The 15,000-nt window shown below is 38.9% G+C and overlaps 3 protein-coding genes across 7 annotated transcripts in view; 1 reads left to right on the forward strand and 2 right to left on the reverse strand.

Annotated features, from left to right (window-relative positions):
* Positions 1-1,509: 1,509 nt before the first annotated feature.
* Positions 1,510-4,019, reverse strand: coxfa4l3 (cytochrome c oxidase associated subunit FA4L3). Its single transcript, NM_001198748.1, has 5 exons — positions 3,909-4,019; positions 3,776-3,840; positions 3,605-3,693; positions 3,118-3,178; positions 1,510-1,914 (listed from the first exon to the last, which is right to left on the reverse strand). Exons 2-5 carry the CDS (start codon positions 3,815-3,817, stop codon positions 1,846-1,848), a joined length of 261 nt encoding a protein of 86 aa, NP_001185677.1. The 5' UTR covers positions 3,818-3,840; positions 3,909-4,019; the 3' UTR covers positions 1,510-1,845.
* Positions 4,020-5,809: 1,790 nt separating this feature from the next.
* The window catches only part of nnt2 (nicotinamide nucleotide transhydrogenase 2), a 42,739-nt gene continuing 33,548 nt past the window's right edge, over positions 5,810-15,000 (forward strand). The window contains exons 1-4 of one of the 4 annotated variants that reach the window (XM_087291450.1): positions 5,810-5,880; positions 7,037-7,190; positions 8,393-8,539; positions 10,059-10,244. Coding sequence is in view for 2 of the 4 variants with exons in the window: in XM_087291448.1 (XP_087147574.1) it covers positions 10,207-10,244 (38 nt within the window). In the remaining 2 variants the exon portion in view is untranslated. Of the gene's footprint in view, positions 5,881-7,036; positions 7,191-8,392; positions 8,540-10,058; positions 10,245-15,000 lie in introns of those variants that run through there. The other 3 variants (XM_087291451.1, XM_087291448.1, XM_087291449.1) reach the window with 3 other exon arrangements.
* afg2b (AAA ATPase AFG2B) overlaps positions 6,954-15,000 on the reverse strand; it is a 12,307-nt gene continuing 4,260 nt past the window's right edge. The window contains exons 3-10 of one of the 2 annotated variants that reach the window (XM_087292663.1): positions 13,535-14,484; positions 12,209-13,471; positions 11,978-12,136; positions 11,040-11,249; positions 10,001-10,237; positions 8,398-8,532; positions 7,208-7,333; positions 6,954-7,129 (exon numbers count right to left, since the gene is read on the reverse strand). In XM_087292663.1, coding sequence (XP_087148789.1) covers positions 6,989-7,129; positions 7,208-7,333; positions 8,398-8,532; positions 10,001-10,237; positions 11,040-11,249; positions 11,978-12,136; positions 12,209-12,328 — 1,128 coding nt within the window. In that variant the 5' untranslated portion in view covers positions 12,329-13,471; positions 13,535-14,484 and the 3' untranslated portion in view covers positions 6,954-6,988. The remainder of the gene's footprint in view (positions 7,130-7,207; positions 7,334-8,397; positions 8,533-10,000; positions 10,238-11,039; positions 11,250-11,977; positions 12,137-12,208; positions 13,472-13,534; positions 14,485-15,000) is intronic. The other variant, NM_001076588.2, reaches the window with a different exon arrangement.

The following is a 15,000-nucleotide window of genomic DNA, read 5'->3' on the forward strand; positions in this document are numbered from 1 at the left end:
AGTATGATAACTGGATAAAAATATCCCGGTTTGAGAGTCATGTGATTGCTGCTTTAAAGTAAATTGTTTTTAAATGTCTGGGTAAACACAGGGTTTCTGCAGGTTTCATCACGTCAAATTTAAGACTTTTTAAGACCATTATCACTGAAATTTCAGACTATCACAGGGCAAAACGATCATCATTTTCTGTAATAACCAGTGGATTTTTTTTTTACTCGCCCTAAAATTCAAATTCAGTTATTTCTCAGCCATATATTTTAAATATTGTGTCAGAACAAGCAAACTCTAGTTATATACATATATTTTTATTAGCACAATCTTTCTTTCTTAAAAAAAGACAAGTTTTAAAAGCTGTAATAAAATCTATTCACAACATAAATAATTTTTTTTTAAATGTAACTTTGTTTCCTAATGTTCAATAAAGCATCTTCAGAATACTGAGGTGTAAATCAGGGTAATATTTATTTTGAACTTTTCGATTATTTTTATATAACTCTGTAATTTTTTGGTGTCATTTATTTAATCATTGCTCACAATGAGATGCTAATCTAAAAGTCTTCTGAAAATCAAACCAAAACAGAATATTTTTCACAAATGCAATGGAGCATACACAATATTAAATGAAATACTTATATGTAGCTTTACATGGATAATTAGTGAAAATTATGACCTGTTCAAAAGTATTCAAGACCCACAACAGCATATTTCAGTGCATTTTTAAGAGCTTTAGTTTTTGAAATGTTAGACATTTTAAGACGCCGCGGACACCCTGAAAATTTTTAATCCCCTTTGAGCACAATATATTTTATTTTGGGAAACATTTAAAATATTTGGGAGCAGTAAACATGTCAGGCTATTAAAAACACAGATTTCTTTACAATGTAAAACCGCATATTTGGAGATTTTTTCTGCTGGAGATGCTGTTTTCCTAAAAAAGCAAATAAAAAATCTTGCATATACCTTAGGATTTGTATAGCAGAAAATGTTGCCGTTTTCAAAACCTTGACTTTTCCAAACCCCGGTATACCTTAAAAACAATTATCGTCCCATGCCTAGTGTGTGTGTGTGTGTGTGTGTGTGTATGTGTGTGTGTGTGTGTGAGAGAGACCTTACCTTGATATGATAAGTGTGAGAAACTCAACATGCACCCCTGAGCTGTCAGAACACAGTAAACACCGTCAGTGTATTTCTGCACACACACATTATAATCTGCTGTTTTACTCCACTGAACTCCATATGAGAGTCAGAAACTCTTCAACACAGGCCGATCTAAAGGGTTAATGCTGCACACTGATGATCAACAGTAGATATTGCACATTTGACCTCTTAATGCCAACAGAGAAATCCAGCAACAATCATGTCATGGCTGCATCCATACAATCTGATTATAAATGAGGTCAATGGAGCAGAAACAGCCCCAACATCACCAAAGGGGAGTCAATCTGAACAGCACACAAGGGTTAAGTTCATAGTCATCAAGGCCACTTAAAATAATGTGGGACAGTAGATCTGCATGATATATGTTTTATTAGTATATGATATATATTCTGATATGAGTACAATTTCAGCAGGTGACTTGAGTATCTGTATTTGGATTGGCATCTTCAGATTGATCCTGTAATGGAGTAAAGAAATAAGACAGAGCAGAGATGAAAGTGAAATGAGCAGTGCTTTATGGTTTTGCCAGGAGTCAAACTGAAGTCAGTTGAATAATCAAATGTAATGTAAATGAACACAGTCTCCACTGCTGATCAGCTATAATCAAACTCAACAGACACATGGAGATATCGATGCTGGAACAATATATTGTGCAGCCCCAGACCGTATGTGCAGTGTGCATCATGGTCATTTGGTCATCTTCTTGACCATCTCCAGCTCCTCCACTGGTTTCCACTGCTGGTTAATGGTGAGGAGCTGTAGTGAGATGGAAACCGCTGGTTAATGTTTCTCCGGGTTATCAGCAGCTCTATATGAGCAGTAAACACTGTCTAGAGTCAACATCACATTCACAGCTCAGCTTCATCCACAGCATCTCCAGCAGACGCGGCGTTTATTTAAAGCAGCACAGAATACATTCATTAACCTCTTCTGCTAATTAAAAACAGACGAGAGATAGGGCGGCACGGTGGCTCAGTGGTCAGCACTGTGGCCTCACAGCAAGAAGGTCGCTGGTTTGAGTCCCGGCTGGGCGAGTTGGTGTTTCTGTGTGGAGTTTGCATGTTCTCCCTGTGTTGGCGTGGGTTTCCTCCACAGTCCAAACACATGCGCTATAGTGGAATTGATTAACTAAATTGGCCATAGTGTGTATGGGTGTTTCCCAGTACTGGGTTGCAGCTGGACAGGCAATCGCTATGTAAAACATATGCTGGAATAATTGGCGGTTCATTCTGCTGTGGCAACCCCTGATGAATAAAGGGACTAAGCCAAAGGAAATTGAATGATGATGAGAGATAAAAACAAACATTTATTTAACATATTAATTCCTTTATTAATCAGGGGTCGCCCCAGCAGAATGAACCTTCAACTATTCCAGCATATGTTTTACACAGCGAATGCCCTTACAGCTGCAACCCATCACTGGGAAACATTCATACACACTCATTCACACACACACTCATACACTATAGTCAATTTTAGGATGCCAAATTCACCTGTACCGCATGTCTTTAGACTAATGGGGGAAACCGAAGCACCTGGAGGAAATACGGGGAGATTCTTTAACATATATATAATAAACACATACTTAATTAACACCGTGACTAGACACAGAGCACTAATGTGAGTGTGCACACCAACCGTAAAACAGCTATAAAAAAACAAAACATGCAAATTCTTTTAACCCAACAGGCCACTCCCCCTTTTTGATACGCCCCTTACTGCTGATTGGCTGCAGTCATGTATGTGTATGGCACTGTGATCTAAAGCATTTTTCAAACATCGCCTAACCACATAAGAATCCGTTTACCCCACAGTTTGGTGCCATGACTGGCCTGGCATGAGGAAAACAGATGCTTAGGAAACAGTTGTACATCTGTCTTAAAACAATGGTGAACATTAACATAACCTGTCGGTCCTGATCCACAAAACACACACGGAAATACATCGATTAAATTTTACCTTCTGTGGTTTTGATGGATCCAGCATCTCCCAGGGCTCGGGATTTCCCGTCTTGTTTAAACTGTAAAAGTCAAAACATTTGATCCCTCTTGAGCTTCTACAATGGTACACATTCACATTGCAGATTGCTTTCAGACCCGCTGGTGTCCCTCAGGCGCTTTCACATTGTTTTATGCGTGTTGAAATATTAATTTCATTTAAAGGCACAGTACACCCAAAATGAACATTTCACTGAAGTGATCCTACACTGCTATGAACGTCTTCTGGACAAGATATTGTGAAGAATCTGAACCTTTCAGCGTATCCTCCTTTGTTTTCAAGTGTAAATGACAGAGTTTTTCACTTTTGGATAAACTTTGCCTTTAAATACTGTTGGAAACTTAATTTGTAGATCACTATAATGAACATAAACAATACAGGTAATAGTTTATGCAGATTACCAGTAATGGTGTTTAATTGCATACAAATAAAGAGACAGGTTTCTCACATGACATCGGGTTTGGTCAGCAGGAAGTAAATCATGGTTGTTGTCGCTCCAAATGCAGCACAACTAACAATCCCAAGCAGAGGAATTAACTACAACGATAATGAGGAGCAATTATTATGTGATAATCCACTGCATATGTCAGACGGATGAAGATGAAGACTCCTTCCTCACCTCTTTCCTTTTCCTGAGCAACTGTATCAATCCTCCGTTCATCTTTCAGCAGTTACAGATTACTCCTGGAGAAAACAACACTCGGATCATTACTTGCATACAGTGTGAATTCCAGATGAAGGAGTCAACATACTGTAAAGACGAGTCTCGATGAGCTGATGATGGGAGAGAACAGAGCTGGAGGTGTAAATGCAGCATCATGGTGACTCTCCTGCTCTTATATTGACTTTGATATGCGTTTGATGGCACGTACACACCCAAAACAAAAACCACCATCACGCCCAAATATGACACTGTAATGTACAGCAGCGCCATCTCCAGGACTAACATGAACAGAGAAATGACCTGCCACTCACTCTACATCAGGGCTGCCCAAACTTCTCTTACAAAGGGCCAAAAACCAAACTTGACTGAGGGCCAAAGCGAAATCTACCAAAACATGTGACATTAAATTTGCCATGGGAAATTCCCTAATTTTTTCCCAGTGATGAGTTGCGGCTGAAAGGGCAAACACTGTGTAAAAACTTGCTGGATAAGTTGGCGGTTCATTCCGCTGTGGCGACCCCAGATTAATAAAGGGACTAAGCCGACAAGAAAATGAATGAATAAATAATTCCCTATTTTATTAGCTAATATTTAAAAACAACAAGAAAATGTTTCTTTAAAACAAATTAATTAATGATGCAGTATCATATTCAGCATTTTATAATGAACATATTACAGTAAAAACATAAACAAACCCATTTATTACACAATGGAGTTTAATGCTGATTACACTAGTCCTGCTCCTGCCTTTGCCTTGATTTGCTCACCCTAACCCTGATGTGTATGTATCTGTTAACTGACAGCAGGCCCCTAGCCAGGGGGGGTTTGGGTGGTTCGGAAGACGCACCCCTCACTGAGAAGGTCACAAATTTGTCCCATACATGAGCTCATGGTCTTATTTTGACTGCTGTGCCATCATGAATTGTAAAAATAAGTTTTCCCATATTTATGATGAGTCGAACATCCGGCTTTGCAAGTAAGCATACAATCTGAAGTAAATGACGGCATCTTTCGCTATTGAATTGTTAAATAGAGAAAACATTCATTCATTCATTTATTTTCGTTTCGGCTTAGTCCCTTTATTAATCAGGGGTCGCCACAGTGGAATGAACCGCCAACTTATCCAGCACGTTTTTACACAGCGAATGCCCTTCTAGCTGCAATCCAACACTGGGAAACAGAGAAAACATTTTACACCAAATTTAAAATACAAATTGTGTACCTTGTTATCCTCGAAACAAAAAAAATGACCAATAAAAGCACCAGAAGCGCACCATATTAAAATGAATTTGAATACTATTTTGTCTGTTGTTGTTATTCATGATCTTTCAAATGCACTTTTTTAGAGGCTAGACAATTATGAAGCACTAGATTATTATTATTATTATTATTATTATTATTATTATGTTTTAATTATTTTTTAATTGCCAAATTCTGACTGAGGAAAGTTGAATGTTTAGGCCAGTTTGTTATTTGCCTAATTAATGACAATAGGCATACGGTTTTTAATGTAAAACTTTTAACAGAATTTCTATTTCTTTTCTAAAGATATATCATGTAATAAATTTGTATTTAAAAAATATGTTTTTTTCATTTATTTATTTTACAAAAAGTGTGAGTATGATGACCATCCGACAATATAATCCAGCTTAAATAATGCTTTAAAATGTCACTAAAATGCAGCATTAAAATCTCATTATTAAATAAAAAATGAGGCGTATAACAAAAAAAGATTTACTTTTGGAGAAAAAAGGACCACCCCTTTCACCAGGCTGGTCAGGGCCTGGACAGTATTTACATTTTAAAAGTGTGTTTATTTACAACATTTAATTGAAACGCTTGATTTCAGCTGGCTTTTTGGTAGCTCTTCAATAACATGAAGAAACTAAAGTTTACATTAAATTCGAAATGATGATTTCTGTCAAAGACATTTCGCAAACATTAGCGATGTTATTGTTTACGTTCTGCTTACGTTGGCTGGACAACTGTGACGTCTGACGCGCGAATCCTAGAAAGGCGCGAACTTCATGACGATGACGGTCTGAGGAGAATGCGAATCGGTCAGTTTTCCGTTAATTTTAGTCGTAAATAAAGACGAAAATACTTTTTTATTTAGGTATTTAAAAGCTCTAATGCATTTGGATAAATTGTAGGAGCTTATTTTGAACCACACTAATGTATTCTGTGTATATACAACTCTTTGTTAATGAATGCTGCAGCGTACTGTATTATTAGTATCATCAATTGATAAACTGGATTAAATACTGTTTTATAGGCTACTTTAGTTTTACTACAGTAAACTGATGAATTGTAGTGTAATATACTATATAGTTGTAGAGAACTACAGAATTAAGTCATTTATTTACATTACTATAGTTGTATAACCATAAAAACGTAATTACCTCAATAGATTAATTCTGGTAATTTACTATAGCATGTAAAAAACACTTTAATATACATAACGAATGGTTTTTACTGTTTTGGGCACTGAAGTAATTTACTCAGCTACACAAGCTGCTTTCTTAATCTTTCAATATTCATTCTGGGAAAAATATTTAATATTATGTAATATTTCTTATTTATGCTGGAACTTTACACATATCTACTATTTTTTGTCATATCTAGTTAATTTTTGTTAGGTGATACATAGATTTAAATCTTATATAAATTAAAAAAACCCTTATGATTCAGATCATTTGTTTTTAAACACTGGAGAGCGATAAAGGTTCAGTGATCATTGTTTTAAGATTATAAAATGTAAATTAAATAACTAAAACATATTTGTAGTACAATGTTAATATAATTAAACTTCTGTTAAATTTACAAATGAAGTCTAGGCAATTAAAATTTCTGTATATAAGTAATAGTATATCTTTATTAATCACAGGTCAACCAAGAGCAGCAGCAGGCAGCAACCATTTTAATTTTATTATATTTATTTACATATTCATGTTTATCAACATGGTTTTCGTATATTTTTAAGTGTAACTGGGGGTTATTACAAGACTTTTGAACATTTATGAGTTTAAAATGTAATTAATTATTGCTATTAAGTGTTAATTCAAATGCAGTTGATATTTTTATATTGTGCCCTTTAGCTAAAGACATTAAGAATGACCACCGGAAGCATGGATGATAACAAAACCTTTTTATTTATTGTAAACATGTTTATTGGAGAGCTGCATGTATGTTCTGCTGAAGTTGTTCTGCACTCAGTGACGGACTCAACATCTGAAGCGCCTTCAGAAAATACTTCTGTCTCACGCAAGAAACGGCGAGTCCATCCTCACGCAGAGCCAACAGAGCCGCCTGAGACACACACAAGAGTCCAGCTTTACACATCTCAGCAGGAACAAATGAGTTTCTTATGGTGAGTGTGTGCTTTACCTCTTTACAAAGGTTTTCTAGATCAGCTCCAGAGAAGAGCTCCGTTTGAGCCGCCAGATCCTCCAAACACACATCCTGATGCAGCGGGACGCTTTTAGTGCAAATGCGCAGCACAGCCAGACGAGCCTGTTGATGAGGCGTACATGAGAATACACACACACACACACACACACACATCAGACACATGGAAAGGTTCATGCCAAGTCACATGCTTATGCAATATTTTGCAGTTTTATATAATTCTTTAAGTTCTGAACAGAATAAGTGCATTTTAAATTCACCGCTGATGTACTTCAACTGATAAAAATATGTGTGAAATGTTAAACTGTTCATGCACTCAAAGTGGAAGGGGAGGAGAAAATGATGAATGGGAGGGGCTACTTGTAAATCTGAGGAGCTACAAATAAAGGGGAGGGGCTGCTGATTTAATGGAGGAGCTGCTGATGAATAAGGGGAGGAGCGACTGATTAATGGGAGGAGCTCAGGGAAGGAGCTGCTGATAAAAAGGAGGAGCTAATGATGAAGGGGAGGAACAGCTGGTGAAGGGGAGGAGTTATCGATGAATAAGGTTGTATTACTGTATTTATTTTGGATTGTACACACTAAACTCTCCTACAGAGGCAATTACACCACCTCCTGATGATGAATGCATTTAAGCTCATGACAGCACCTGTTTGTTAATTTGTTTATTTATCTGACTAATTTATCAACTGTTAAATGTGAATTTCCGGTTAGTAAAAAACACCTTTAGTGTTCTATTTTGTACTACACTAATCTCATACACTACACTGTTGAGTCTATGAGTGTTTAGTGTGTCATTTAGGATGCAACTGAAAACAAAACCTTTATTTTTCCTTTATGCATTCTCCCAATCTACAGCTGGAGTCACACTTGACAATCTACAGAAGCAAAAGCTGTGATATGACTTTACTGATACTTGTTTTTAAAGACTGCATACTTTTAATTCAGGTAAAAGGTCTTCTTGTAATGTATTGGTCTTCTATACATTTATGCAATTAATGTTGCCTGATATGATTATGAAAAAGTCAATATGGCGGTTTAATATTGTGAACAATCAAGCCATGCATTAATTAATTTACATGCTTTTGATCAGCCAAATGGGTGTGGGTGAGGAGTGGTCTGGGTTTGAAAGGCTTGTTTGTTTGTGTGTGTGTGTGTGTGCAGGTCACCTGGAGGTCAGGAGGAGGCACGTATATGATCTGGTCGAGTCGTCCAGGTCTGAGCAGAGCGCTGTCCAGAGCCTCGGGTCTGTTAGTGGCGGCCACAATCAAAACATCCTTATTGCACACTTCCTGCAGCTCCATCTGAAATGTAAGTCACATGCATACAAGATGCATCACTTCAACAATGAGTGCATTTACATAAACACCAACCCTCAGATTTTAATATGATTAAGACGATGCTATGATTAAGAATCTACCATGTCTTAATCGTATTAAACACAAATTGAATTAAGACATGGGGTATTCTTATTTTAGTTGCATCATTGAAGTTCAGTATAGTTGTAAACACTGTAATCAAACTATTAGCGGCATGTAGGAATTTATGTTATTATAGTTATATGTAATAAAAAAAAAACAAGTCCAAAGACATGTGGTATAGGTGAATTGGCTAAGGTAAATTGTGCGTAGTGTATGTGTGTGAATGAGTGTGTATGGGTGTTTTCCAGTGATGGGTTGCAGCTGGAAGTGCATTTGCTGCATAAAACATATGCTGGATAAGTTGGTGGTTCATTCCGCTGTGGCGACCCCAGATTAATTAAGGGACTGAGCTGAAAAGAAAATGAATGAATATAATATACATTTTGTAAATAGCCTACATAATCCACGATTCAAACAGATCCAAAGATTTTCTCCTTAATTGCATAATAACTCCACACCAAACTGAGGCATCATTTTACAGCTTATAAAACATGTATGCAAATTAATGCAATGTGTAAACAACAAAATTGTTATACAAAAAGTCAACATATGAGCCTTAAGGTTCATTGTCATTGTCTTTCATCGCACGCAGTGTGCGCACACATGTACCGCGAGTGAGATGAAGGAAATAAATCATAATCACAAGACATAATCTTTAATATAATGACTTCTATTAAAATGTTGACTGAGGTTTTGTGATATAATACTAACAGCGCACATTAATTAAATGCATGTTGTCTGTGGAGTGATCGATTTGATGGACGGATGTTTTTATTTGACAGGAGAAAAAAACATGATTGGACAAACAGCCTGTGCCGGTTCTTAAAAGCATTCAGTCAGTGTTTTCATTTGTAATCTAAATTTATAATTTAAGTGAAAAATATCTAGGGCAGGACTATTTCTTTTATTTAGTTTATTCTTTATTTCTATGCTGATGGAAACACTGCAGGTGCGTGAAGATGCTCTGTTATATTGTGTCTGCTGCTGTTTGCATGTTAAAATGAATCAGTATTTTAAAATGCAATATTTAATTACATTTTTTTTATTAAATAATAATTTAATATTAATCTGACCAGTTAACGGTTAAATTTCGGTTAACAAACGCCGGTTGTTGGTTGGCAAAAATAACCGAAAAGAGCATCCCTATTTCATTCTATGCAATTATTGAACATTAGCATATGTCTGGAAACAATAATGCATGAAAGCATCAAGTATAAGCCAGCCTCAGGACTTTTGCGCAATGCTGTACATTTATTGCTTTTTTCCCTCTGTGTTTGAGTTGAAATATGCCAAGCCACACAGAATTTACTCAGTAAATACAATAAACATATGCATAATCCTCGACTCTGACCTGATGTAGTCGTACGTCCTCCTGATCTCCACCTTCTAACAGAGCAATCTTTCTGCAGGTGCTCCGTCTCTCCAGCGTTCGCACGCCCACCCCATCCAGCTCCGTCAGCAGAACCGACAGAACCTGCGACTGCACGCTGTGGGAAGAAGAAGAGCCGTCCTCTCGAGAGCCCACCATACTGTCCACCTCATCCAGGAACACGATAGATGGAGCACACGCTCGCGCCTGAGCGAACAGCTGACCGGTAAACACACACACACACACCCTGATATTAGAGTGAACAGCTGACTGTCACACACACACTGATATTATGTGTCTGAGGCACATGTCCACACACACACAGGTCATTTTATAAAGAAAAAATGCATTGTGATGCATGTTAAAGCAGGGCTCCATATTTATTTTTTTGTTCTGGACTGTGTTAAATCATTCCCGAGTGCTGCGCTTTGCGTTTTTAAGGTGCAAAGATGCATTCTGTGTGAATGTCCCCTAAATTTGCCCATGCAGTGAACAGTTTTGCAGTGAAACTGGGTCACACAGCAACAATTTTATGCACTTGCACAAATGCAAGCAAATATATTTTAAGTTTGCATAGATTAAGCTTCGAAAACAGCTGCAATTTTCTGTCCAGTGTAAAGGCACACCACCTTTTAAGGTATGTTCACACTAAGTCCGCATGAAACGGAAGTTGCTGAGTCTTTTAATTCAGTGTGTTGATGTACTTCACACTGAAACGAAATATTGAGTAGGGGGTGGGGCTTTCTTTTTTGCATCATTCCCTCATAGCAAACTAAAAGTAAGAGGGAATATTAATATACAGTTACTATGGAAACCCTTAATCTAAACCATCACAATCTGAATCCTTTTCATCAACAGAATCATTTCTGGACTTTTAAGAATTGATTCAGAATCACTAGAGAAAGAACTGCGATGCATCATTCATTTATTTTTCTAACACCGCTTGTAAAATCATCATACCCTGTGAAAACCTACACCTTTACTCACATTACAGCCTGCTTTGTGTGTGTGAGTGTCAGACCTGCGCCAGTGTTTTCTCGGAGTCTCCCACATAAGGAGAGAAGAGCTCGGCTCCACTGAGGGAGAAGAAGCTGCAGTGTGATGAAGAGGCGGCTGCTTTCACCAGGGTGGTTTTGGCACATCCGGGTGGCCCGTACAGCAGCACGCCTCTGGGTCGAGAGACACCCAAACGCACAAACGCTTCTGGAAACCTCATGGGCCACTCGATACTCTGAAACACACACACACACACACATCCAGCACATCATGAGCAGGGCTGGTGGATTACTTGTCAATTATTATAATCTGTTACTGCATGACAACATTTGAGGTCAGTGTTATGGTATATTATACTCAGTTCACACCAAACATGAAGCACTGCGTCACTCACTCTGGTTTCCCCTGATGCTAAATATTTAACTTGAGTACTATTATCTGAACTTGCACAGTAGACTCGATTGAGGCAAATGCATTGCACATCTATGATAATTCACCTCTATTCACACGTTTGCTTTTCAATACTTAATTGAACCATGTTTCGTGTGAACTCAGCATTAGATTACACGTTTATGGTAATGTAATCTGAGTACTTTTGCATTACATTTAGATTAGTTTTGAGCTAGCCTTTATGTAATGCCACATATATTGAAGCAGGATAATCCAGTGCTATTTAAATAGATAGAAAGAACAAATATCTTCATTTTTCATCAGCAACAAGAGCCTGAACAGCTTCTATTTAAAGTGCAATGATGGACCGTTAATACTTTACAATACTCACATGAATACACCTCGCTGTTAGTGTTTGCTGATAGTAACGCTTAATAAATATAATCTTATGATTTAAAAATATTTACTTAAAATTAAGGACATTTATAAAACAACAAAACAACAGAAAAACATGAAATTCACAGCAACGTAAGACATTGTTTATTTCAAACTAAACACACATTTGTGTCGTACCTGTTTAAGCTTGAGTTTGACGTCCTCGAGTCCGCCGATCTGCTCCCAGCCAATGGGTTTAAAGTCAGTCGCTCCAATGCTGCTCCTCAAACACGACGGCTGCACGTGTCGCAGTGCTTGCATGAAGTGCTGCATCGACACCGGCTCACTCGCCCCCATCTGAACCACAACACCTCATCAATACATATATAAATAAACGATTTGATGTCATTTAAATGATAGTAATTCCACCTGCGAGTGTCGCATAGCCTGCAGCGCTGCCTCTCTACTGAGCGCGCTCAGATCCGCTCCGACATATCCGCAGGTCATTTCAGCGAGAGTGTTCAGATCGACATCAGGAGAGAGCGGCATTTCTCGACACACACACTTCAGGATACTGCGTCTCTGTAGCAGCGAGGGAACGCCGATGATCACCTGCCGAACACACAATCATAACATAAGCTCTCGATTCAATAGCAATTCAAAGAAAGTTGTTGTTTATAGAGATGATTATTGCAGATTTCTTGGCCAGATTTTGGGGTAGATGTGACCTGCAGATCACATAATTGACAACACATTGAAAAAAAAAGTTAAATAAATTAGAAAAAAAGGTAAAAAAATTAAAATGTCAAAATTATTGCTGTCGGTCAAAATGAGGAGGAGGAGCAAAGAAGTTGACTAATGTCCAGGGAATCATCTTAATTATAAGACTACAGCTCTTTGGAATACTTGATTCTGATTGGGCAGTCACAACATTCAAAGCCATGCTATTCCCAGATAACACAGACACAGAAAGTTAGAATCATGCGCAGGTTAGTGTATAATCCATCAGCTGTTTTAGGGTGCTTTCACACCTGTGAATGGATTCAGTTGTTCTGAAACAGAGATTACAATTGTTATATTGTTGCTCTTTGGTCTTGGAGCTGTTCGCTTTCACACTGCAAAGTTTCTAATCGGACCAAAAGAGCTAAAACAAGTCACGTGTGAGTAAACTCTCCTCACATTGGTCAGAGTGTCAGGGTTTATTTTGCAGAGTCCCGCTCAGCTGTCAGGAGAGGTGGTGGTTTGGTGGTGATTGACAGTGTGCGTGCACGACGTGTCTGAGGAGAGATGCGGTGGGGAGGGTGAGAAGGGTGCGCGACGATGCCTATTTGAGGACCGGGAGGGAGACGCGAGATTACCGGGAGATCATCACTCGTTTGCGGGCATCCGGAGACTCGCGAAACTTCGCACCATACTCATAATTCTCTCTTCAAATAGCCGTAAGCCTATTACATATCCATAAACACTGTTATATAACCGCGCTCGGATCATATCGCTTTCTCACTGTAATCGATCCGCTCCAGGGTTCGTTTCATTCGAGCCAAGACCAAATCATTCAAGCCATCTCGGAGCGATTACTTTGGCGCGGAACAGAGTGCGATTGCCCTGTTCACATATGCCAAACGAACCGCGCTAACTGGGCAAACGAGACACGTTCCGATACAAAAGTGTAGGTGTGAAACCACCCTTACACTGTCTCCATCTAGTGTCTGAATATTGTGCAGGTTAGTGTATACTCCATCAGCTGTTTTAGACTGTCTCCATCTAGTGTCTGAATAATGTTCAGGTTAGTGTATACTCCATCAGCTGTTTACATTTGTGTCAGTTTTGCGTTTAATTAAAGTACTAATATACTATTATGACTCAGAACAATGTTTAGAGTCTCATTTTTATGCTTCGTGGCCAGTAGTGGGATACTGTACATTCAGACGGTTGTTATCTCAGAATAAACCCTTCTACAGCAGTGCAGCGCTTCACATCGGACTGCTGATAAACCTGTCAGGCTTTATTCTGAGATAACAACCTGCTGGATCTACTTTATCCCTGACACATAATTACCTCTCTGTCGAAGCGTCCGGGTCTCCTGAGTGCTGGGTCGAGAGAGTCCGGCTGGTTTGTGGCTCCAATAATAACGAAGCCTTCATGGCTGCCGATGGCGTCCATTAGCGTTAGCAGCTGCGCGACTAGCCTGTTTTCTGGAGCACTGCTGCTCCCTGTCCTGCGTGGGCACAGCGAGTCGATCTCATCGATCAGCAGAACACAAGGACCGTCATCAGCAGCGTCTCGAGCCTGTTCAAACACTCGCCGCAGGTTCTCCTCGCTCTCTCCGGGTCGAGACCCCGTGACTTCTGGCCCGTTCACAGTCACTAAAGTCGCCCCGATGTCTTTAGCCACGCAGCGCACCAGCAGGGTCTTCCCCACGCCAGGCGGCCCGATCAGCAGCAGGCCCCGTGGGCAGGACAGACCCAGCTGACGCAGACTTCCAGGATAACGCAGCGGAAAGGTGATCATTTCCTTCAGTGATGCAAACACATCCTCCATGCCACCGAGAGGCGCAGCTGAGACCTGCTGCTGCTGCCTGTCCAGGTGTTTGACCGTCTGTATTGTGCTAATATCCACACAAGTTCGAGCGGTTATCAGACCTGCTCTCTGCGAGCCCGAGTTCACCTTCTCAACCAGCACACACCTGATCTCCGCCTTCACACCTGAAATAGGAGGAAATTCAGTATTTCAATATCTCATGATAATGAAAATGCACAGTATTAAGTGATATAATGTGAAAAGTCGGAAGCAGTTCCTATAGAAACGAAATATTAAATGAGAAAACAGTAGGCGTGGCTTGTTCTACCGTGAGCTGATTGGATGTAGTAAAGTAGGCGTTTCAGATGGGGAAAAGGGTCTAGGTTGAGTTATTACAATAGACTCCTCCTCCTCCTCATCATTTCTGTTTGTTGTCAAAAAAGACAGCTGAGGGGCGTGGTTAAGTGTCTTAGCCAACTAGATCTCCCCAAATAATACCGTATACAGTCGCAGTTCTAGTTTAAATGGCACCCTAGGCGAAGCCACCCCAAACATCCCCCTTCCACCATGCCCCAAGAAATAAATACACTATGTGGTTTACTTTATATATATATATTTAAAAATACATTTTAAATATATACATTTAAAATAAATATTATAAATAGGCCCACATTTAAATATATTTATCTGTTTTAAATAAA

Source organism: Danio rerio, chromosome 18 (assembly GCF_052040795.2).
Source record: "Danio rerio strain M-AB ecotype USA chromosome 18, GRCz13ab, whole genome shotgun sequence".
NCBI lineage: Eukaryota > Metazoa > Chordata > Actinopteri > Cypriniformes > Danionidae > Danio > Danio rerio.